Consider the following 25,656-nt stretch of genomic DNA (forward strand, 5'->3'; position numbering starts at 1 on the left):
TTAGTAAAAGCTTAAAATATACTGCTAACAAATTTAATTTTAAAAAGAAGTTTCAAATAAAAACAAAGAAAATTTATAATTTTTTATTCATTTTTATATTAAGAAAGTGTGTTAAATATTTTTATGAAGAAAATGAGAATCAAAATAAATAAATAATGAGTGATTAAATAAATTGAAAAGTAAATATATAAATAAGTAAAGTAAAAGATAAATTATTATATAGTATTTATTCGCAATATCTGTTTAAATTAAATTGTTATACAATATTACAATTTTAAGTAATAAATTGGTTTAGGATACAAGTAAAATTGAAAAAAGTATTGTTTTAAAGGTTTAGAATAATAGGTAAATATCTTTAGTAATAAATTTTATTAGTATAAGTATATCAGCATCATTATAATATAATAGTTTCAAACTTCAAGCTTGCTTATTTGTAATTTTTTTGAATAAATATCTTTAATTTTTGTTTGTGGCTTTTATATAGTTAGTCTTCAAGTGTATTTAATTTTTACTCTTTAATTCAAAATATAATTCTAAAATTTTTTGTTTGTGTTTTAGAAATAGCTTCTTTAATGTCTTTGTCTAGACTTCTCCCTCTAAATAATATTGAATGCATTTAAAATTTTTAAAAAGTATGGCTCATAAATTAAATCTTACTTCAAGTTGACTACATGGTGTTTATTATGATTTTTACTGTTATTTACAGAACTTCTAATAAATGATAATATTTATTAATCATCATTTTCTAAGTCTGAAATATCCATATAAAACTAGATTAAAGACTTACAATTTTCTCCAATTAGACTGAATTCTTCCATCACACTTGGCGAAATTTTACCTCTGATTGATTATTTTATTATTGAAAAATGTTAAATAATAAAGATTTAAATATATTTTACGTGAGTTCAAAACCTAATTTAACTAATGATTGAGAAGATTAGCAAGCACTGATTATTTCAGCCAATCTTTTCTTTTTCAACTCAGTAATACTTTAATTTATTTTAAAAAATAATAAAAACCAAATTAAAAAATAAAAATACATACTCTATCCTCAACACAACTTCGCTTATCCTTTGTCTCTTAACCAAAAAGCATATAAAGTTTACCAAATGAATTTTATTCATATCTCCACTGTATTTTGAAATAAATAATTTAAAAAATATTTTTAAAAAGAATCAAAATATTTACTAGTTAACCAAATATAATTTGTTTAATCTTTTGTTTTTTCTGCAGAAGACATTTAGAATGATCTGTGTAGAATCTTGCTCTAAATCAAAATCACTAAATATTTAATAGAATTATTTTATCATCTTATATCAAACAAAAAACATTTATTTATTTTTAGTTTAAAGTTTTATTTAAAATTTTTAATATTATAATAAAATATTTAAAATTGTAAATCATAATTTTATTTGAAATAACTTAAATAAAATTTACTAATTTATTGAATTTATACTTTATAATAGATTATTTAGAGTAAAGAAATTGTTTTTATTTTGATAAGTTTTTCAAAACTTTTAACTAAAAAATTTAATATGATTTCATTTTGTGAAAATGGACATAAAAAAATAAAATAAATATTACTCTAGATGAAGAGAGATTTCAGGAATTTGCAAATCTTCTATACCAATAACTGAGAGCGAGTGGTTATCAATACCCTTGAACACATTTTCACTAAAATATATTTATAATTGAATTTAGATATTTGAAAATTCACTAAATAAGCTTTATCAATAATTAATTACCTTAAATCGATGTTTAAACTTTAAAGGCTGCTTATTCTGTTAAGGTGTTTTACTAATCCAAACAAATGTTATATTTCTATTTATGTTTTACTGAAAATTATTTTTATTTTTAATGTTTTATCTTTATATATTGTTTTTACCTGAGGTTTAGAGAAAGTTTGCTCAGTTTCTTTAGCAGTCTTAAATTTCTTCCCAAAATTTCTATCTCCATCCATATGAAGCAATTTCTTTTTGTTAAATTAGTTATAAGATAAATAGACAAAATTTTTTTCTAAAATACCTCAAATTAATGCAAAGTTCATTCAGCTATTCGTATTTAGGAAGAATTTCTTCCAAAGCTTTTACTGATTGAATGCTCGTATAATTTCCTCTAATTTTATTTAAATGAAATTAAGTAAATTTTAAAAGAATTTGATTTGAAAAATTCTACTCAAAGTTGAAATAGAGCCTCACTGCGTCAGATTTTATTGGCGTTTTAATTATTCTATCTGTTAACTCTTCATCATCTAAGTATTAATTCAAATACTCAAAATGCTAGTATTAGTATTTACCCTGACTTTTCTTCATTTAAACTTATTGAATTTCTTCTTTATTTTAAGAATCTAAATTATTTGACTTGTTTTCTTCTTGTTCTGTATCACTAGATTAGCCCAAATAATAATCTTCATAAAAGACTCTTTTTATTCTTGTGTTCAGTTATATTTTGTGATTACTGAGAAGAGAATCTTCTGCATACATATTAGAGATTGATGGTGACTTTTTAAACTCATTATAGTACTAGTCATCATAGTAATCATCTTCCAAATCATCTGCAAATTAGCTATCTTTGTTGCTCAGATTTTTTTAAAATTTATTTTACTTTTCTTCTATTTCTAGATTGTTTGTAGCCTTTTCTAAATTAGAAGCTTCCAGATTTTGAGCACAATTTTAAGAATTTGTATTTTATATTTCATTTTAATTTAAATTTTCTTCAATAATTAGTTTAGAATTTTCCTTTTCTTAGATCTAATTTGAACATTTACTACTCTTATCAGCTTCTTATTTCTTTTAGTCATTTAATTGAATTATTGACTATTCACCGATTTTCAATTAATTTAAGATTTCTTATTTTTTAAACTCCTGTCCACTAGCTTATCCCTCTTCTTCTTCTTCGTCTTCATCATCTAAAATAATATCAATTTCCTCTTCTTAATCGCTATTATCACTTTTTCTGAAAAAAGGTACTCTGTCATATTCTATTTTTGTAACAAATTCTTTAGAAAAGCTAGAATTAGTTGGACTTTTTTGAGTGTCTTGATTCGAATCTCTTTTTTATTAGACTTATTGATACTTCTTTTATATTTGGTATTTGGAGTATTCAATATCCATATCAGGGTTTTAATTATTATATGACTCTGAGTTAATATCATCTTTTTTAGTTTCTTATTCTTCTTACTTAACATTAATTTTAGAATGAGTAGTAGAAATAGTTTGAAAGTAATCATTAATAGTTTTATTGTTGTTGTTATTATTCTTTTAGTTGAATTATTTCAAATCTGAATTATAAGTTAAACCTTGTCCTTACAACTATGATGTTGTGATTACTTCTTCTTATTATTTTTTTTTTCTGCCTCTTTTAGGCTTTTATTATTCTACCTACATTAACTGGTCTGAATTCTTTTCATTTTAAATAAATTCCTATTTGTTTATTTAACCTCCAACTTAATCAGTGTTTCTTGCTGCTTTTAATCTGGAGCGAGTTGTTTTTTCTTCAGATATAATTTATTTTTTTTCTTTTTGCTTGAAGAATTCCTCTATGTCCATAGATTTTTCTTTTTTGAGAACCAATTGTTATTAATAATAAGAACTCTTTTCTAAAAATAAATCTTTTTTTATTTTCTTGGCATTTTTCTCTCTTTTCTATCTTTCTTTTTCTTATAATTCTTTAAGCTTGTCTTCGCTAGGATTAAGCAACTCTTTTAACTAATTTTAAGATTCATTAATGTCAATTATTTAAAGCTTGTTTCCTTTTTTAGACTTACCTAATTTAATATGTAAATAAAATATAATCTCAATAACTACTAAAAAAGAATTCCTTACTATCTACGCTTACATCTTCATTCTCACTTATTATTACATATTCTCCTTAAATTAGTAAACCTTTGTTATTATCACTTTTATTTTGTTTTGATTAATTCGGTGAAGTGAGGTTTATCACGGCAGATGTTCCTTATTAGCCTACAGGAGGCTTAACATTTTTAGCAGTTTTATCTAAGTATATAGTATCGTTATCATAAGCCTATTAGGAGCGCATGTTTTTTACTACAAAATTTCGAATAATTAGCTTGTGAAATCCAAGTATAAACTCTAAAAACTGTATTTGCTAAGGCTTATATGAACCTTTCACTTTTTCTAAATTAAGACAAACTTATCTGACTTATTCCTTTCTCCATATATTAGTTTTTTAATAATTTTTATCTAAATCATAAAGACGCTCCATTGATTTCCTATAATATTTTAAAGTATCAATTAGTTTGTTACACATTAAATTGGCATTTCCATGTATCAATTCTTAGCTAGATTCAAGCATATTCAAATGGCGAGACTTTTTGTATCTTAATAGCTCTTTTATTTCTTCAGAAAAAAGTATCTTTTCTGAATAATCTAAAAGGGTGACGCATCTTAATTATTCTTTGTTGTGGCACTGTAAACATACAAGAAGCATTTGATCTTATTTGGGGCAATTTGCATCAATGCAGATTCCTGAAAATAATTTGAAATCACATATTTCACATTTAGGCCATTCAGTAATTTTAGACTCCTAATTATCCTATTCTTTATTTGTTTCATCATCCTCAATAAAAATAGTCTATTTCAATCTTTTATCTGGTGCTTTTTATGATTGTATTTTCGCATTCCCTTAAATTTTTTCATCACCTATAAGAATGTATAAATTTAAAAAAAGATATCTTAGTGACAATATACTCTTTGATTTACTCAAACAAAAAACCTGATCTATTCTAATCTTGTGACTGCTACTAAAGAAAGTTCATTTTTATTTTACTGATATCCTCATAACTCTCATCCTTTGATCTTTAATACTGAAGTTGTATTTGTTAACCTTCGTTTTATTCTAAATCTATTTGGCTCATATTCCTATCAATAAATAAATAATAGATAAATAGATTAATTCTTTTTAAAAAAAAGTCCGCCTTTTTGCAATAATTATTAAATTTATTGAAAATAAGATAAATTCTATTTAAAAATATAAGTAATGCATTGATTATTATTAGCTATTTTTTATAAATAGATCATTAGTTTTTGGTTTAATTCTCATCTGAACCAGCAAAGTTAACTTAATTTTCATATACTTAATTTAGATGTAATTTCATAATTTTCTCATTTATTTAACAATTTTAAAAATGAATTTATTTTATTTAGCTACTGTTAAAAAAACAAAACTTCTAGACAGAAATTATCATAGTAATTTCAACAAAAAGTAAAAACTTCTAAAATTAGATTTTCTAAAATGTAATCATTATAAAAATTATTTAAATGTTGCTCTAAAATTTCTAACAAAAGAAAGCTAAACCTAATCTTAAAGTTATTATTAAATTCTATTTAAATTATCATAACAATTATATGATACATAAAACTCTTCTAGTTATCTTTTTATTTTTTCATTCATAAATAACCTTTTGCTCAATTATTTTTCAACACTTTCATCTAATCGAATACTATATCCACATTTGCTAAATGAGTAATAAATATAGTCAGATAAAAAGAAAAAAATAAATATTTAGGTCAAAAATTGAAATAAAAAAATATTTTCTTGGCATTTATTATTTTATTTATGAGGATATATAACAATTTATCAAAAAAATAAATTAAATTATTATTTTTGTTTTCCTCAAAAATAAGATATTGGAAATGCTCAAAGACAAATCTATCATTTAACTTTCTTGAAAAAATAAATTTTTTTGTTATTGTATTTTTTAATAAATGCATTGAGTAATACTTCGATTATTTATTTTTACAAGCTCTACCACAATTAGATAAATTTTCTAGTAAATTAAATAAATTATCATAAAATAAATTAATAATATTTTAACTGATTATACTTTTTATTAAACTAAAATTCCAAGTTTTAAATTTATGTGAATGTTGAAGCAAGAATTTAATTCATAATTGCAAAATAAGTAATTTTAATATATTTTTTTAGTAAAAATCTTTTTTATGATTTTTTAATTAATATTCAAATGTTAAATTTTATTTTTATAATATTTATTATATTTTTAATCTCTTAAAAGTAAATATCAATTAATTCTTAAAGAAAATTATTAAAAATATTTTAAAGTAGAAATAGAATTTTTTAAATAGAAATTCTGTGTTTTTATAAGAAAAGATAATGATTTAAAAATAAATTTAAGTCTGATTTTGATTTTTGATTAGTTGCAAAAGGTGAGTGAAAAGATAGGGAAAATGTGTTTTAGAAGGGATAATAGAGAACATTTTAGAAAAATTAAATGTGAATAAAATGTTGAATTTTTAAAGGGAGAGAATTAATTATGAATTTTTTGTGAGTATTTTTGATAAGAAATGATAAATATTTTATAAAAAAATATTTTTGTTGTCCAAATTCGAGATAGTTGGTTTATACATCAATACAACCATTCCTACTGTATTAATCCTTGGACAATAAAATAAAATTAGAATGAAATGAGAAACTGATTGATATGTTAAATTGAAATTTATTAAATAATTTTTTGAAATAAAAATATGAAATGAACTTCTGGATGAATTAGTTTAATTATTTTTGAATATTTTTATGGTTATTTAGTCTTTCTTACTTAATATTTTTAGTATTCTGTTTGAAAAATTAAATTTATACATACTAATATTAACTGTTTCTATTCGAAATTAGTGGTAAGAATTTTTTATTGAAGGTTTTAAGAAATTATATGCTCCTTTCAAAAATTAAATAATAAAAAATAATTTAAGGGAAGCTATGTAATCTTGATAATTTTTTATTAAGTTTTTCATGACTAAAAGAGTTTTCTTAGCTTACAAAATGTTAAAGAAATTATTTATCGCTTTTAAAGTATGTAATTATTTTTTGTTCAAGTTCGTCGATTTATGTAGATGAAAGGCAGACAAGCTATTTTTTTGATTTATAAGAAGAATTATAAAAAATTTATTATTTTTTTATTAGTTTTCTCTGTATTTCTATTGAGAAATACGATTTGTTAATAAGTAAATAGATATTATATTTAATTTTATCAAAGTATTGACCAATAATTTATTAGCTTTTGTTATTGCTATTTTTAATAAGTTAGTTAATATATATTAGTTGAGGCAAACAGATCTTTCATATAATATTTTCAAAAAAAAAAAGAAACTTAAATATTAATTAAATAAAAAAAAATTAAATTACTTCAAAATGGCTCTTCCTGCTTGGGCAAAATACGTTATTGCTTTCTGTACCTGTCAATGCTGGTAAAATAATAATAATAATTTTACAATTCTCTATTACCCCAATAATAATGTTGGCTTTCCTCCCTGTTTTTTATTCTCTAAAGCCTTCAAAATACATTTTTTAAAATGAAATTTGAATCAACATCAATTGATAAACTTCATAAAATATCATTAAAATTTTGATTAGTACTCATGATATAGTGATAAAACAATATTTTTATATTTAATCAATAGGTGTCCTTTCTATATGTTCTTGAATGCATATATCCGTACCTGCAATTTGTGCTTCGATACGATTTCGAAAGCTAAAAGTACATTATGGAAAATTTTGGCTTGTCTTTTCTTCTGTTGTTGCTGTGGTATTATTGAATGTGTTTTCTGTATTTTCGGTATTGTATATCTTTTCTAAGGACCTTGTGACAGTTTTGTTAACAATAGCGATTTCCGTAAAGGCTATATTGCTCTCGTTTCAGGTGATAATTTCCCGATTGAAAATTCGATCAAATCAAGTGTTCAGGGCATTTTCTGCAAATGAATAATTATATAATTAGGTGATAAAAGTTAAGGATATAAAAAAACATGTATGTATTAATGTATGGTACTTGCAAAATACATGAATAGCGCATAAGTTTCTACTAATAAATAGCCCAAATTTATCTTGGCTTGCGATAATAGAAGTCAAGTTGACATGACGGACTAGAAATTTATTTTAGTTAAAAAATAATTATTATTTATCACCAAATTTATTATTGTTATTATATCTAAGTATATCTCCATTCAATTATCACTTAAAAATCCTTTTACTACTCAAATAAAAGTTGTTATAACTCATAATCTCTTTGTTATATTGTAATAAATAAACCTTGCTATCTAATTTATGATTCAGTGTTTTTTTTTTTTTTTAGATACACAAAGATTCAAATAAAAATAAAACTCATTTATTACCATACTTATTCCTTATTGCATTGATTTACATAAAATTTTTCAAGTCAATATAAAATGCATACAAACTACTATTTATTTTCTACCTTTCTCTAATTCTAAATTCCAGCTTTCAGTAAATAGCAGTAATTAAAATACCAATAAAAAAATGTCAAATTCCATGTATTTGTAATCAAAATTCAAATTAATTCAATTAAAGCAAAATAATCAATTGAGCAAAGATCTAACACTAAAATTTATTTTTCTAATTACCTTCTTCTATTTGTCTTATCAAAGAAATTCAAACACTATTTTTTCAAAAATTGTGAATTTTTTAATTATTTTTTCTTCTTCTGTAAACATATAATTTGATCTTATTCAAATCTACCGAAGTAAGATAAAGCGCAACCGTAAAAAATTAATCTGCTTACCAATTAAATTTATTTAATATCAATCAAATCAAAGTAATAATGAACCTAAATAGATACAAAACCCTGAATTAATAATCACAAAACAAAAAATCAAAAGTTATCTTAACCAATTGAAAACATTAAATAAATTTTTGATTTTATAAAAGTTTTTTAATGATTCTTTATGTAATTTTATTTATTAAGATATTTGTATTTCTTAAAAAACAATTTAATATTTTTGAATCAAAATGTTAATCATTCGTAGATTGAACAAATTATTGATGGAATTAAAATCATATATCTTTGGCAGAGTACATATTATTTATTTGATCTATTTAATTATTTATTCTATATGAGAATAAATATTTGCAAAAATAAAAAAATATACTAAGTAGATTTTTACAGCTTAAATGATCTTTATTGCTAAAATACATAAAAATTCATAAAAAAGTATATTTTACATTAAAAAATAATTAAATGTCTAAGAAAAATTAGATGCTTATGTACATAAACAGAAAATTCCATATTAAATTACTATTATTGACTTATTAATTTAGTGAGATAAATGTAATATTATAGAAATCAATAAATTTATTAATATATGTAGGTAGGTAGGCAGGCATGTATATATTTGAATTTAAGATTATAGAATTGATTATTTTATCATTATTTATTTATTTAATAATAGTTGGGTCTATTTATTATTGGTTGATTGATAGATTGGTTTGTTGGTTACTTACTCCTCTTTAAAAACTTAAAATAATTAAGAAAATGTATATCTTTTCTTTTACTTATTTATTGTCATTAAAACTAGTAGATATTATTAATTACATTTTATCCCTAGAACAAGTATCATTATTAAATTCAATTTTAAACATTTGCGTGCTTATTTGATGCACGGGTTATTGTTTGTTGAAGAGATCTCTTAGCAGCCTCGCTAAATCTCTTTTCCTCTAATTGAACTATAATTGTTAATTAACTTTAAAATTTAATTTTTAAATTAAAAATTTACTTTATTTTTTAAGCTTGGAGCGTTGTACGTTTGGAATTAGGAATGAGTGTACAAGATCCTTTATAAGAGTTTGATTGTTATTATATTTTCTTTCGAAGTCCTCCAAAGGCAAGTTGAATTTTGCCTTTCTTAAATTTGTCATTATTGTGGCTTGTCTTGCAGAAGCTTTTTATTAAATTAAAATTAATTTAAAGATTAATATTAAATAAAATAATATTTAAGATAAAAACAAAAAAAACTTTAATTTCAATCAATTAATTAATTTTTTAAATGATTTTATTTTATATTTACATTGTTCTAAAGCATTCGACATCAACCAATCTAAATATGTATCTACGGTGCCTTGATGAACTCTGATAAGTTAATTGTGAAGAACGTCTTCACGGTCTCTAAGAATCTCTTCTGCTTGTCTTTTACCAGCTTCCTCGATTTCTCTTATTCTTCTGTCCTTTTCAGCTATTTCAACCATTTGCTATATCTTTCTTTCTTGCTTGATACGAAGCAATTCCTTTGATAATTCATCCATAGTTTCAGCTATAACTTCTCCTTAAATGCTTTCTAGTACAGCATTCTTAACTTTTTCTTCATGTTGTTACATGAGCACTTCTTCAGCTTTATCTTCCTCTAAGTTTTCGATTTGAGCTACTGTAAGCAATTCTTCAATAAGGGCAGTACGCTTTTTCTTACCTTCGTACATTATATTCTAAGTAGTTCTACCTCTTAACAATCTTTGTAAAAGGAGAACAGCTTCTTCCCTCTTATCAGCAGCTTGCATCAATTAAACACCATTAGGACCTCTGTACTCCTAAATTTCTGTTATTAGAGAAGGACTAATGTTAAAATCAGTGCTATTTTAATAAATAATTTTCATTATTTTTATTTTAAATTTTTAAATGATTAATTTATTTACTCATATTTCCAAGTAGGAGTTGCAGGACGAATTTTGTTTTCGAAGTTTCTGTAAGAAAAGTTGTTTCCTTCTTATTTTTATTAGGCTTTGCTTTATTCATGAACTCCATTAATTTCATCTTATGCCTTTTTAAGCTCGCCTCTATGATAATTTTCCTAATATTAATAAAAATATTATTTAAAATTTTACTTTTTTATTATATATAAAATTTAGTAATTACCAATCTTGTATAGTTCTTTTCAATTTCCTTAATTTCCTTTTTGAGATTGACTCTTGTTTCAAACTCTCTTGGGCGAATACCTTCATGGAGGGCTTGAAGCATTTCATAGTTTCCTAATGCTAGAGGTTATACTTCATACTAATTTTAGTTGAAATTATAATTATGATTATAAAAATTATAAATTTGCTTACTTTGTTAGCTATCTTATCAAGAGAAAGACCTTCGTGAGTAATACCAGCGTAAACTCTAGAAGCAAAATTAGCATAATCTTCAATAATATCACGCTTCAAAGTCTCTTTACCCTGCATTTTTCTGCTTTTAGTCATCTTTCTGTCAATTTTAATTTTTTTTCTTTAAATCTTAGCAATCTATCTATTCTTGTGCTCAGTCTTTTATTACCTGATTTCTTCTATTCTTTCTTAGCTCTTGTCCTCGACTTCTTTTTCTCTTTCAATTAAAGCCTATTGGAGCAAATAAAGTTTCTCATTTTAGAATCTATTTAAATACAAATTATTTATTACTTATTTTTCTATATAAATGATTATTTATTGAAGCATTATTCTTTATCATAAATTTGCTAACAATTCATAGAAATTGTTAGTAAAATTTAAATTCATATTTGTTTTATGTCTTATTAAAATCATTTCTTTGAACCAAATTTATGGTTTTGTAATAATAGTCATTGGGTTGATATTCATTTTACTTTCAAAAATAGTTGTAACATTTCTAATCTAAATTTTTTAACTTGTAAATTCGTTTCAAAAATGATATTAAATAAATTTGTTTTTATCTTGAAATCAGTTGCTTGATCTATCTAAACAGAAATAATTTCATTTCTTAAGAAGAATAGACTATCATCTAATTAATTATATAAAATATTTAAATAAAATATTCTACTTTTTTATTTCATTTTCTTTTTTGCTCCATTCACGTAGTTCTTATTCTTCCATCAATTTACGACGTAAATTAAACGATGCTTCATCAGAAATGGGAGGCAAGGAATTTTCAAACCACACTTTTTCACGATTTAATTCAATTTATTCTAACTCTTCAATTGATGCAGGGAGTCCCTTTCCATACTTATAATCTTTTAATTCCATAACCTCAGGATGATCTCCATCACGAACAAAACATTTAGGAGTATAAGGATCAGTTTAAGTCTCACTTTCTCTATAATCTGTTTATACAAAAGCATCTTTTGTAGGTGCCTCAACTATGGTAGCATTTTATTGCATCTACATAGTTTAATAATCCACTTATTAATCTACAGGAGGACGAGAGATATGCAAAGGAATGTCTGTCATTTGAGGCACAAGAGGCCTCTTAAAATAGAGTGGTCTATATTATTTAATTTTTAATAATAAAATATTTAAGCAATGAAAATATTTAAGTTTTATCCTAAATCAATGTATTAAAAACTGAAACTTCATCATATTTATAAATAAAAAACTTATTCCCATTTATAGTAAATTAAAAAAATATTTTATAAATCTTTGATGCTTTTAATAATCTATTAAAGCTGGTCTCTCTTTAAGTTTGTTAAAGATCCCTTTACTATCAGTTAGTTTAATCAATCTGATCGCGCCTTGATGAAGATGCGTGGATTTTAATAATTTTGCCAAATAAAAATTTACCTATCTCTATTTGAGACATAATTTACCATTGACTAATCTCTAACAACGTCATGAAGAATATTAGTTGTTGTGGCCATTTTATAATAATTGGTAAATATTCCTAAATTAATGTTAATTGATATTCCTTTAACTTCTTCCTATAATAATTCTGTTTATCTTAATTTATTAATTGTTTGTTTATTTTTTTTACTTGCTTATTAGCCTGTAAATTATTTATCTTCTTTGATTTTGTAATGAAATCTCTAAAAACATATAAAAATTATTACTTGCTTTTTAAACTATTTAATCATACATTCAATGTAGATTGTTTTTTTGTTAGTTTATAAAATCTAAATTCATTCCATATAAAAAATAAAATATAATGCAACTTCAATCAAAAATATATTGATTATATTCAAATATGCTTCCTACATTCATTTTTTGATAAACCCATTCACTTTTGAATTGATTGAGTTCATAATTCAAATATATCATAAAATTAATATTTTTTTTAGTATTATCTTTCTATTTTTTGATTCATTAATTTTAATATATCTTCTGAATTTAACTTTTTATTCGTTGAAATTTTTGTTAAAGAAAGTTATCTAATGTAAAAAGTTTCAATCACATTTTTTAAAATAGAGAAAAATATAATTAATATTTAATATTCAATAATTTTGAATTTTAAAATAGCTTATATGGTTAAAATATTGTGCTTATTTAAATAGATTTTAATTAAATAATGATATTCAAGTATAATATTTTAAATTAAAATTCTTTAATTAAAAAGAAAATTAATGATTTCAAAATATATATTCTCAAAAATTTAAATCCAATTATAAAAATTGTAAATAGTAGTTGTTTTTGTTTTCTCAAATTTTTCATTCTTTTGGAATAAAATTTAGTTTATAGTCAAATTCTCACATTTTCATTATATAGACTCTACTCTTGCACAAATAAAACTATAAATTATATACTCTAGACCCCTTATTATTTAAAGTCAGATAAATATCATTTTTTTTGAATTTTAGTTTTAAAATCAAAAATAGGAGGAGAAGGACATTTTTTTGTAAGAATTTATAATATCCTTAATATGCTTGATATTCATCAAGTAACTTTTCTGTTGATGAGATTGACAAGTCAGCTGACATTATACCTATTATAATTTCTATTAAAAAATATTTATGCACTTTATCTTATTTACTTTTTAGAATCTTAAAACGCATTAAATAAAATTCATTTTAAAATTTTAAATGTGATTTTCCACTTATTTATTTTGTAATTTACTAATAAAAAGTTATTTATTTTTTATTTGATGTTATAAATATTTAAACAAAGAAAATAAATCAAAAGATTAATTTGATATTTATGTCATAATAGTGGCTGATATTTTTTGCTTCGTATATATCATTCATTATATGGTATATCATCTCTGATTGTTCAAGAAAATGGTTTAGCTATTAATTAGAGTATATTTAAAAATTATACTAAAGAAGGATAAGTTTGATTTCTTAAAAATAACTAGCTCTTTAACCAAAATTATATATTTTGACAAGACAAGACATTTCCCATTATGTTTTAAAGTTTTATAAATTATTTAAATGAAAAATATGCAAAAAAATTAAGTTTAAAAAATTGATAAAAAAATTATTTGATAATTGGTTTTAAATATTCCATATTGTGTTTGTTAAAATTTAAATTCATTAAAATATTTTTAAAATTATGGTTTCCATTATTTTCACTTAACCTTTATCCTAAAATTTAAAACCTATTTTCTTAAAAATGTATTGTTATGTCAATTGTTTGGTTTAACATTGAAGTTTAACTTTTTTAAATAAAATAAAGTAATTTCTTGAAAAGAAAAGTGATTTAAAAAAAACTTTAAAAAAACTTACAAAATTTCTCACAGAATTTTTTAAATATGAATATATTTAAATTTATTTTAAATCTGTTTATCTTCACCTCACTAATTTTAGGGTAGTAAAAATCTTTAAATAACTAATAATGTGATTAATCTTGTAGCAGCTGTTCTCAAGATTAGATTTCAGAATGTTTATCATGCAAAGCAAATTATTTCTACTTAAACGAGTAATATTAATGCTTAAACAAATGTCCACAAGGAACTTACTTAGATTCTAATTTGAATTAATGCCTATAGTGTGCTAGCTAATTTTGTAGTTTATGCTCAAGTACTTAATGCCTATAATGTAGTGACGGTTATTCTCTAGATCCAAATAACTCTGTAATTAAATAAATTTAAATGAGGAATTATAAATGAAATAAGTTATTTAAAATAGCAAAATTGCATATCGAAATGTGGTTAGGAAGGATAAATCTAAGATGAATAGGGTTAGTGCGGTTACAGTTGCAAATAAAGTTAGATATATAACATTGAATACTCATCATTTAGTTGTTAAAAAAAAATATTATGCCCATAAACTTAAGTCACTCCTCAAGCTCAAATCTAAAATTCTATTGCTTCTTATTTAATAGATAGTACAATGAGTAAATAATTTAACAAATTTTATAATTAAATATTGAGTATTTTTTTTATAATTCAAAGCTACTCTTACATTGATTGATATTTAAGGAAATGTAGTCCTATATAGTTATCCTTTTCTTTAAGTAGAAAAATAATATACATTGAATATAACTACTTACGAGGTATTTCCTATTTTTTTTACTAAATTGAAAAATCATCTTTTAAAAAAATAAGTAGAACTAAAAAAAAGTTATTTCTTTTACAATGAAATTTTATTATTAAATATATGAATTTAAAATATTAATATTTTTATTTTAATTTAAATACTCATAACATAATATACATAATAATAAAAAACATATATTATTCGATATTTTCTTTTATTAATTAGAATAACTTAATATAGAAAGATTACAAATACAAAATACTTTTTCAGTTTAATTTCAGATTATAAATAAAAATAAAATTTATAAGCATTAAAATAAATTAATTTTTAATAGATGCTGAAAATTTTTTAAAATATTATATTATATTTTTAAAAATACTTAAATTATTTTATAATCTGAAAGCTTTCTTATATAATTTTTAACTTTTATTCTTAAGAATATGAAATAAATAAAATTAAATAATTTTTAATTTAACGGATTAGTGTTTATAATTCACTAATAAAATTTTGTTAAATTTTTATTCTAGAAAATCAACTCTTGCATTTACTAACATATTAGTAAATTTTTAATATTTTTAACTTAATTTAATTATTATTTTTAATACTTAGGTTGCTTATTGCTAATTTAATAATTAGCAAGAAAAATTAGATAATATAATAACATGTTTACTTCAACCACTAAATCTGCTTAAATTTTATAGTTAAAATGGGACAATTATACTATAGTCTTTTCTAAGTTATAACTAAACATATAATACTGGATAAATTATCAAAAAATATTACTTAGAAAGTGATTGGAGTTTAATATTAACTTAGGATAATTATTATTAAATAAATATGTTATATTATTCTAATTTAACATATTTTGAAATAGATACTAGTCAAACAGCTTAAATTTAAATATATAAAGTAAAATATAATAATGATCCATCATTAAATTAGATTTTGTGTCTCAATTTAACTAGCCAATAAATAACATTTTATTAAATTTATCCTTACTAAAAAATACTTGCTTATAGTTCATCTAATATTGATCAATCGACTAATTTAATCCCACTCAATACATTTTATAACTGGATTTAATACACTATAAATGAATTAAATCATTTATATTTAGACCCTAATGAACATACTATGAGTTTGCTGAAATCAATTCAAATTTCCGATATGATATATTCAGTTTTTTTAATTGATATAAATGTAATTTATTATTTTTTAAATCTTTGATTTTTACTTATTTTTAAAAAGTCTATCATAATAGTAAGTGGAACAAGTTAACAAAATAACTTGAATCTGAATTTATACAGTATTAATGCATCTAATAACTAAATTTTTTATTCAGAAAAACACTTAATAAACTAGCCAAGCTCAATAAATTAAGTTTATTCTTTTGGAGATTTAATAATTATTTGTACTACCAAAAGTGTAGGATTATACTAAATTTCTTCAAAATTATCTTAATTATCTTTAGTTGAACAGTTTTAGCAAATGAATCCTTCATTATGCTCTTCATCTAATTTTGATTTAGATGAAATATTTCCAGAAATACATATCATTTAGACAATTTAATAATCTTTATTTTTAAATATAATAAATACAACTACAAAATAAAAGATCGTACAATTTATTCCATAATTTTAATCACCTTCTTAAGTAATGTCTTATCTTTAAATTAGTTAAGGTGAAATATTGTTTGCTGAACTTCCTGAGATTTAGCAAATTTGTGATTTAAAATGTAATGGATAATTGCATTTTTATGATATTTTTTCTAAGAAAATAATAAATTCAATAAAAATATGGGATCTATAGAATTATGATTGTTAATAATTCCTTTTTAATAGCATAATTTTATTTGATGATACTTATTTATTAGCTGGATTTGAATTAAATATTTTTAAAATAAAGATAATTAATATTAAAACTTTGGAAATAATTTATTAATAAGATTTTCAAGAAATATTTTTGCAAATAAATAATATTTGGTATACTGAAAAACCAATTTACTATCCGAATTCTGATTCAATTGTAGTTCCTATTATATTCTTTGAGTAGATTTCAGATGCCTAATATAATTATAGTTTCTTATTTTTTGCTAAAAACTCAGGTATTTTATTCATATTTGAAAAATATTAATTTAATTTTTTTAAAAAGATTAAAGAAGTTCAGCAAAGTATAAATTTGTCAATAGTTTTCAAATATTTGCTTTTGATTATATTTAAACAATCTCAATTGAATACTTAATTATCTTTTAACTTATTTCTGCTGATAATTATTAGGCATTATTTTACAATTTATAGGGGACAAAAGTAAATTCATTAATTTTAAATAAACAAATTTAACTTTTTTATTGAAATAAATAGATATAAATTAGTCCAATTTACACGAATTATAATGGTAATATTTTATCATAAGTTAATGAAAAAACAAAGCAAATATTCATTTATAGTTTCTATGGTATTTATATATATAATTTAACAACTCTATATTATGAAATGCTATAATTCTAGTGTGCTGGAGGCTTGTATTTCTCATAAGATTTTAAATATTATTATACACAAGCTGATAATTGTGAAACTAACTAAGATGGAGTATTTTCTTATCCTGACAATATTCTCATAGCTGTAAATTAAAATTTTTTAGTTTAAAAATAATTTTTACATTATTTATAAAATTATAGAAAGGAGTGTAACCTCAGAATAGGTATATTTATGAGATAAAATCATTTGATAATAATTAGTATTTAGTATTCTTTTCATATAGTTAATATCTGATTTATTATGATAATATAAGATAGTAGTTATTTTTAAGGAATTTATAATATGGTTTCAATTAAGGTGGTATTAAAGATAATAATGAAATTATATTTTTTAACAGTAATTCAGTGTAGCATTATGATTTGAGAACATTCAGCTTAAAATATTAAGAAGTAACAACTTTAATTTATTAAATTGATATTTTGTCAAATTAAAAAAATTAAAAAAAAAAAAAAATAACAAAAACAAAAACAAAAACAAAAAAAAAACATATATCAATAGTAAACATAAAAGAATATATTTTATTAGAGATAATATGTATAATAAAAAAAAATTTAGAATACCCTATCAACAGCTTATAAATTTAAACAAGCTAAATAAAATATACCTGAATAAATCATACTAAATTGTTTTAAGAATTAAAAAATTTATTAATATTTCAATTTCACTTTTTTTCTTTTCAAAATTTAATTTTGTGAAAGTTTTTTTTATTTTATAGAATTTATATTTAACTAACAATTAAAATTTTTAATATTAATAATATTATTTATATAAAAATAGGATAGCATAATTTTTTTAAAATTATTTCTAAAGACAAACTTTTTGACATTTAATTATGTATAATCATCTAGCTATCATCTATTTTAAGTAAAAAAGCTACAATATATTACTTTATAACTAACCTAATCAGAAAAATAACCATATTTTATAAGTTACATTAGTGAGCTTAATTACGTTATAGAAATATTTGATTAATATATTAATATCTTGAATGCTGCAAATAAATAGCTGGTTTATACTATTAATGTTCAAATTCAAAGTTATTTTTCTGCTCCTTATAATAATTTTGCTATTGATAAATTATTTGAGAGAAGTGTATTTTATTATTAACCAAACAATTTAATAGTTATTGTTTATTATTTAAGCTTATTTGTCATAGATGCAAGAACTTTTAAAATGGTAATATTTAAATAAACATTCATTTTATTTTTAATAATTAATTTTGATTATAACAGCTATTATTACAATAATATACCTTGGAAATATAAGCATTTAAATCTATAGTAGTAGATTGGGATAGAGGTTATTTTATATCAACTCACTTAGATTAAGATTGCATTTTAAATATGAATGTAAAAATTTATTTAAATAATATTTTTATAATTATTTTTAATTATTAAAGACTATTTAAAGAATTTGTTTCAAAGATAATTCATAATACGTCGGGAATTAATCTGTTTCGTTACTATACTTAATATAAAAATTATTTATTAATTAGAAAACAGGGTTATTAATTATATGCTAATAGATTTCTGTGAGAATATTTTCCCTCAATAGCTTAGACTATTAAAATTCCATTTATGATAATTAATTGAATTTAAGTTATTTTTTTTACAACAAAAATTATAATTATTTAATTTATAGCTAAATTTATTATTTAATTTTTATATAACTTGATTTAAACACAATGATAAAAATTAATTTACAATTACCTCCTCCAAACTCTATCTCAGAGAATTAATATAGAGTATTTTAAAAACAATTATTTTATAAATTGATAATTTTTTTTAATAATAATAAATAGTTTTTCTTTTTAGATGATTAACAGACTTATATATTCCTAAACTCAGATTTTAAATTTATCTATTTGTTTGATTAAAGAACGCATAATTTAATCAATCAAATTTTATTAGATGAGGCTTTTTACTTTAATTCAGATGTTATAGTTGACTAGAAAAACTAGTATATATTTTTATTTGATATCAATAATAGTATAAACCATTATTCTTATTCCACTAAATAGCTAATTTAAAAATATTAAGTAAATTAATTCATTAAATTCTTTCAAATTTATCAATTTTTATTTATCAAATTATGTAAGCTAAATTAATCTGACGCATCTGTCTTTCAGAAGAATATGATTTGGGACAGTTATAAGCAAAGAATTATTGCATCTTCGAATGCCACAGTTTATCTTATTAATGTATAAACAAAATTAATAGAATTATAATTAGAAGACACTTTTGTGACTTAGCTTTAGCTTTTCGAGAGTAAAAATATAATATAATACTCTAATTATTACAATAATGTACTTCTTGATTACGATTACCTTCTAAATAATAATAAAGATACTTTTCCTAATTAAATAAACCCAAGATTTTTTAACCTAAATGAAAATTCTATTTTATATTTGAGCTACTTTAGCTCTCAGATTTATTTATTTATTAACTAAAAAATAACTTCAACTTGGATTAGAAATAATTTTAATTGGGGATATATTAGAGTTATTGAAAACGATCTTTCAAATTTACTTGTTTATGCAATTTACGATAATGAAATAGTGATATTAGATTTAAGCACTTCTATTATTATTTAGATAGATCAATTTTTCCTATCTTAAAATATAATAAATGTAATTTTTGAGAATGAAAACCACATTAATTTACTTTCTTAATCGCAGTAACTTCTCTAACTTCAAAAAAAATAAAAATCTATTTAAGTAAACGAAATAATAGTTTTAAAGCAAGGTCTTGCTTATTATTTATTTACATAAAATTTAAGCTAACTTATATTTACTGATTTTAGTGGTAACTATGTAAATATTAACTTTGTAAATTTAATTATTGATGAGGTAAATAATATAAAAGGAAGTCTTTAAGCTACAATCTAGATGCCTTCTAGAATATTAGATATTTAGTTATTAAACAATTATTAGATAGTTATTTTAATGAGCAACTTAGTTAAAATTTATGATTGCTCCATGATGTCTGAAGTAGCATAAGTAGGTTTGAATTATGAGGTAAGTTATGCAAATATATTGGTTGATAGTCTTTATAAAAGAATATTTGTACAAAACAAATTACCAGGAACTTTAGTTTACGATTTTATGCTAAATGCTGATACAGTAAGTTATATAAATTCTTTCTCAGCTTAACTATATTTTGATGATTATTTCATTTATTCAGTTGTTTCCCACTCAGCCAATATTTATTTCAGAAAAGACCTAAAACTTTTGTTCAATTTTAGACATTTTAATTCAACTTTTTATTTAAAGAAAATAACCTATTTAAATGTTGGTTACTACTTTTTAGTAGAATTTATTAATAAACTTTCTATTTTTGAATTTTCTCCCTTTGTCTCTCTTCCAACTGAAAAGGCTTTTCTATTAATAAATTAATTTTCTATAGCAAAGTATTCATTTATAAAGTAAAATGAATTTGGTATAAATAGTAATATTTACGAATTTGAAGCTATAATATTTTAGTTGGAAGGAATAATTACTTATACCATTTAATTCGATATATACAGTCTATCTTAATCTTAATCCTGCTCTTTAAATTATGAATAATAGCAATTTAATTATTAAGATGACATTTATTTTTGGTAATAGAGCTTATATTTAGCTAGTTAATAAAAAAATATCAATAGTTTAACAATAAATATTCCTAAGGATTAGAATATATACATTCCTTAACTTTAATAGAACATTTTATATTCTGAATTCTAACTTATTATTCAAGGTTAAAATTTAAATAATACAATTTATATACAAGACAAATTTAATTAATAGTAAGGTATTTATGCTATTTGGCTTTAAAATTTAGTAATACAAGTTTCAAATTAAAATTACAAATTATATTTAGAAAATGGTACCAACCCAAATAGTTTAAATTTTGATGATCTAACATTTCCAGATTTAAAATAGATTTATCTTGAAAATATTACTATCAATGAATCTATTGTTTAGATTAAGAACATATAATAAGTAGTAATTTAATAAATCAATCTAACGCATTTTGTAAATTAAAAGGTTCCAACTCTTACTTAGCTTGAAATTTCTAACATAAGTAAAGTTATAATTAGTGAAATCAATATTATGAAATGTTATTTCAATGTCAAAAATACTTTAGTTATTTTAAATAACATATAGTTTCTACAAATTAGTAACATTAACATATATGAATGTGAATTTTAAGGATCTAGTTAAATTTTATTTATTGATTAAGTATAAAATGTAACAATTCAAAATATTTAAATTTCTAAAACAAATTTTACTCAAGAATAATCCTTTAAAGTTACTTCTGTTTAAATTCTTTAGATAATATTACTCTAAATGTAGGAAATATAATATAATTAATAATTATCAAAATAATAATAACCATAACAAAGTGATGCTGATTCTATTTAAACAATATTTTTTTTTAAAAGCAATTTAAAAATTACTTTTAAGAACATAACATTATATCAATTCAACTCTGATATTCAAAATGAATTTGCTATTTTTAATTTTATTTAAGTAGCTGGAGGTATATTCATAAATTACTCTTATATTGAGGATATTAATATTTTAAGCACATAAACTGGAACTATACTTTTTAACTCTGCTATTTCTAGTGCTATATTATCCCAAATATCTTTAAGAAATATAAATAACATGAGATTTTTGTAAGTTTAATTATATTAAATTTCAAATTCAATTTATTAGGAATCTTAAGATGTAAAAATATATAATATGACAGCAGTTAATTATTATATAAGCTAATAACCATTTATTTATATAAATTCTTAAAATGTTCTTTTTGATAACATGAAAATATCCAAAGTAAATTTTTCTACAAATAAAAAATCATAATAAATACCTTTAATTGCTTTAACTGCTACTTATTCATTAATAATTTAGAATTCTCTTCTTAGTTAAATAAATAATTTTAAAAATAGTTCTATTCAGATTTAAGATTCTTAGAATATTAAGGTTTTTAATACAATATTTTAAAATATATATTCAAATGATACTTCTTCAGCTCTGACTATACAAAATTCATAAAATATAGACATATTAAACTCTGTTTTTAAAGATATGAATTTAAATAATACAGGTTCTATTTAAATAATTAATGGCTAAAATATTGTTTTTTAAAGTAATGAACTTTAATTTATTTTATCTCAAATAGGAGATGGAGGAGCTCTAAATTTCATTAATAGCTAAATAAATAAATTAGATTAAAATTAATTTATTTCTAATACGGCTTTATTAGGGTCAGGAGGAGCTATTTTTTGCTAAAATAGTGCATTCAAAGCATTTAATGAAAATATATTTAATAAAAATAAAGCTCCTTAAGGATCTGGAGGAGCCATTATGCTTAATAACTGTGATATTTTACAGATGAAAAACAATACATTTATCTTAAATCAAGCATTTATTGGAGGAGCTATAAGGTATACGAATCTTTAGCCTATAGCTATTATGTAAGGTGGAGCTAAAAATTTAAAAATCTTGAACTATTTTTACAAAAATAATGCAACTTCATATGGCATAAACATTGGTTCATATCCTGTACTTTTAAATATGAAAAATAATTTTGAAAAAAATTCAATAAGCTAATAAGACTCTTTAATTGATGTTTAAAGTGGATACAAAGCACCTACTCCTATTTTAATTAGATTTATTGACGAAGAAATGAGAGAAGTTGCTTTTGTTAATTTATCTTAATATCCTTTTATCAATAAAGATATTTTATAAGAAATGTCACAATATATACTTTAAGCTGAAAGTGATAATATTGGTTTAATAGGTGATCTGAAACAAGCATACTAGCTAAAAAACTATGCTTTTGTTTTTGATTTATCTTATTCTTATAAGCCTTCATCAAACGCAACCTTAATTATTAAATCCTCGCAACTCCTTCCATAGTTTTTGTCAAATAACCAGTAGGCTTAATTATTGTAGTTTAGTCTTTCAATTAATATACAATTTAGGAAATGTAAAATCGGAGAAGTAATTTAAAAATCTGGCAATAATACAATTTGCTATACTTGTTAATAAGGTATTTATTTATTTTTCAAGCTATTATTTCTCAATTTAATTTATTTTATTAAAAGCATTTTAAATTTGAGGTTTATACTTTTTAAAATAAATTTTAGAGAACTAATTAATTTATTAAAAAATTTAAGTGCCATATTTAAACAGATAACTAATAATATTTATAATTTCAAATTTTTAATAAAGGACACTATAGTTTAATAGATCCTTATTTAGATTAATCAATCAGCTGTAAGGCATGCCCGACTGGTTCTATTACTTGCCAAAATTCTTAAATATAGATTCAAAATGGATATTGGAGGTAAAATGATTCCTCAGATATAATTGTTTAGTGTTAATATTAGGATATTTGCCAACCAGAAAATCCTTTATCAAAAAATGGATGTAATTAAGGTCATGTTGGACCTTTATGCTAAGAATGTGACATAAAAGGTTAAGTATGGGGTTCGTCATATTGTAAATCTTAACAAAAAATATGTAATAACTGCATTAATTTCTATTCTCCTACAAATATTGCTTTAATGATTCTTCTTTTAGGATTTATATTTTATCAAATTTATAGTAATATTCATAAAAAAATAAGCCATACCAAAAAATATATCTTGGCTAAATATTTATCTAAATTTAACCTAATCTCTCCAAATATTTACAGAAAGTAAGCTAATCAACCTTCTTTAGTTAAGATACTCTTAAGTTATTGTCAATTTTTGATGATCTTTAACAGCTTAAATATATCTCTCCCTGATTATTTTATAGTTTTTAGTTCCACAGGAGGAGATACTTCGTAATTAACAATATACTCTATTGATTGTCTATTATTTTCTTATGATCTTAAACTACCTAATTATATTATACGTTTATTGTGGATTAATCTTTAACCTATTGGATTATTTTTATTAATAGAAATATTTAGTTAGTTTAGATTAAAAAAAATGATTATTAACGCTTAAAAATATACTATTTACACAAATTTGATTATCATATTTTTGTATTTCTAATCTTCTATTGTTAAGGTCATAAGCTAATCATTATCCTGTTAGTAGATAGGTAATACATATTTTGTTAGTTCAGATCTAAATTACAACTGCTTAGATGATTAGCATATTAGAAATATCATATACTTTATTATACCATTAGGATTGATCTGGGTAGTTTTTATTCCTCTGTTTTTATTTATCAAAATGAGAAAATATAAAAATTAAATGTAAACAATAAAAACCCTTTTCATATATGGCTATCTCTATCAAGTAATTAAATTCTTAACTTATAATTCTTTAATTTAATATTAAGAGTTTGCTAAAATAAATTACAACTATTTTTCTTTAAATAAAAATATTAAATCTTTATTGATAATTTTTATTAATAATAAATTAAAAATTTTAAATTTAAAAAAATAATATATTAGGAATATAAGGAAGATAAATATTACTGGGAGTTAGTAAGAATACTGATTCGATCTTTTGCTATTATTGCAATTAATATTTTCAATTTTTAGGTACTTTTTAAAGGGATGATTTTGCTTGGAGTGATGTTTTTTTACTAATATCTCTAGAGTAATTAGAAGCCATATCATTTTCATAAATTTAACTCTATAGAAAAAGACTCTATCTAAAAAGTAATAATAACAATTTATTTGATTTGTGTTGGAAATCTTTCACAAAATGAAATCATATCATTAGTGGTGATTGTATTAATAGGAATTATAAATTTTTTATTCTTTTTGAAGCTTTTATTACTTATTTTGATAAAGCCAATACCTAGTGATGAATAAAATAGGAAGTTCTATTAAAAAATTCTTTTCAAGCTAAAATAAAAATTACCCAGTTTATTCAGATGGGTAAAAATGTAAAATACGAATTCAAATATTCCCTATAGGAATTGGAAAAAAGTTTTCAAGATATTTTAATCCTTGAAAGAATAGTTAAAGATAGAGAAAAAAAATTAAAACGCGTCTCAAATAAGTTTTTCTTTTAGAATTTTAAACGATTAGCCCAAGATGCAAAATAGTTAAGTACGATAGTTAAGAAATAAGAGTAATTTCTTTTATGGAATGGATTCCTAAGAAGTAAATTGAATAATTTTTTTAAACAAAAATTTAATTATTTTTTATTTTAGAAATCTATCATAGGTAATTAGAAGTAATTAAAAT

General features: G+C 21.5%; 8 protein-coding genes across 8 annotated transcripts; 6 read left to right on the forward strand and 2 right to left on the reverse strand. All coding sequences in view use genetic code 6, as the record gives it.

The window, feature by feature from the left end:
* Positions 1-491: 491 nt before the first annotated feature.
* TTHERM_00578530 (tetratricopeptide repeat protein) lies at positions 492-4,876 on the reverse strand (the record flags this gene model as incomplete). The annotated part of the gene is made up of 11 exons (XM_001022854.3): positions 492-840; positions 900-989; positions 1,045-1,131; positions 1,189-1,281; positions 1,585-1,674; positions 1,746-1,835; positions 1,886-1,972; positions 2,026-2,115; positions 2,176-3,766; positions 3,825-4,661; positions 4,735-4,876. 11 exons carry the CDS (start codon positions 4,874-4,876, stop codon positions 492-494), a joined length of 3,546 nt encoding a protein of 1,181 aa, XP_001022854.3.
* A 2,288-nt stretch (positions 4,877-7,164) lies between these two features.
* TTHERM_00578550 (transmembrane protein, putative) lies at positions 7,165-7,734 on the forward strand (the record flags this gene model as incomplete). Its single annotated transcript, XM_001022856.1, has 2 exons — positions 7,165-7,220; positions 7,434-7,734. The coding sequence occupies 2 exons, from the start codon at positions 7,165-7,167 to the stop codon at positions 7,732-7,734; spliced, it is 357 nt and encodes a 118-aa protein (XP_001022856.1).
* Positions 7,735-9,394: 1,660 nt separating this feature from the next.
* On the reverse strand, positions 9,395-12,383 carry TTHERM_00578560 (MAATS1, putative; the record flags this gene model as incomplete). Its single annotated transcript, XM_001022857.1, has 8 exons — positions 9,395-9,492; positions 9,543-9,707; positions 9,834-10,390; positions 10,453-10,607; positions 10,673-10,810; positions 10,864-11,167; positions 11,570-12,010; positions 12,307-12,383. The coding sequence occupies 8 exons, from the start codon at positions 12,381-12,383 to the stop codon at positions 9,395-9,397; spliced, it is 1,935 nt and encodes a 644-aa protein (XP_001022857.1).
* A 1,823-nt stretch (positions 12,384-14,206) lies between these two features.
* Positions 14,207-15,057, forward strand: TTHERM_00578570 (serine protease; the record flags this gene model as incomplete). The annotated part of the gene is made up of 3 exons (XM_001022858.2): positions 14,207-14,527; positions 14,583-14,790; positions 14,849-15,057. The coding sequence occupies 3 exons, from the start codon at positions 14,207-14,209 to the stop codon at positions 15,055-15,057; spliced, it is 738 nt and encodes a 245-aa protein (XP_001022858.2).
* A 582-nt stretch (positions 15,058-15,639) lies between these two features.
* TTHERM_000578571 (hypothetical protein) lies at positions 15,640-16,924 on the forward strand (the record flags this gene model as incomplete). The annotated part of the gene is made up of 4 exons (XM_012799492.1): positions 15,640-15,658; positions 15,721-16,133; positions 16,182-16,752; positions 16,839-16,924. 4 exons carry the CDS (start codon positions 15,640-15,642, stop codon positions 16,922-16,924), a joined length of 1,089 nt encoding a protein of 362 aa, XP_012654946.1.
* Positions 16,925-18,813: 1,889 nt separating this feature from the next.
* TTHERM_000578573 (hypothetical protein) lies at positions 18,814-20,031 on the forward strand (the record flags this gene model as incomplete). The annotated part of the gene is made up of 4 exons (XM_012799493.1): positions 18,814-18,819; positions 18,870-19,214; positions 19,272-19,970; positions 20,029-20,031. 4 exons carry the CDS (start codon positions 18,814-18,816, stop codon positions 20,029-20,031), a joined length of 1,053 nt encoding a protein of 350 aa, XP_012654947.1.
* A 383-nt stretch (positions 20,032-20,414) lies between these two features.
* TTHERM_000578575 (hypothetical protein) lies at positions 20,415-21,649 on the forward strand (the record flags this gene model as incomplete). Its single annotated transcript, XM_012799494.1, has 2 exons — positions 20,415-21,570; positions 21,618-21,649. 2 exons carry the CDS (start codon positions 20,415-20,417, stop codon positions 21,647-21,649), a joined length of 1,188 nt encoding a protein of 395 aa, XP_012654948.1.
* A 357-nt stretch (positions 21,650-22,006) lies between these two features.
* TTHERM_000578577 (transmembrane protein, putative) lies at positions 22,007-24,958 on the forward strand (the record flags this gene model as incomplete). Its single annotated transcript, XM_012799495.1, has 2 exons — positions 22,007-23,511; positions 23,694-24,958. Exons 1-2 carry the CDS (start codon positions 22,122-22,124, stop codon positions 24,956-24,958), a joined length of 2,655 nt encoding a protein of 884 aa, XP_012654949.1. The 5' UTR covers positions 22,007-22,121.
* Between the last annotated feature and the right edge of the window lie 698 nt (positions 24,959-25,656).

This window comes from Tetrahymena thermophila (assembly GCF_000189635.1).
Source record: "Tetrahymena thermophila SB210 genomic scaffold scf_8254464, whole genome shotgun sequence".
NCBI lineage: Eukaryota > Ciliophora > Oligohymenophorea > Hymenostomatida > Tetrahymenidae > Tetrahymena > Tetrahymena thermophila.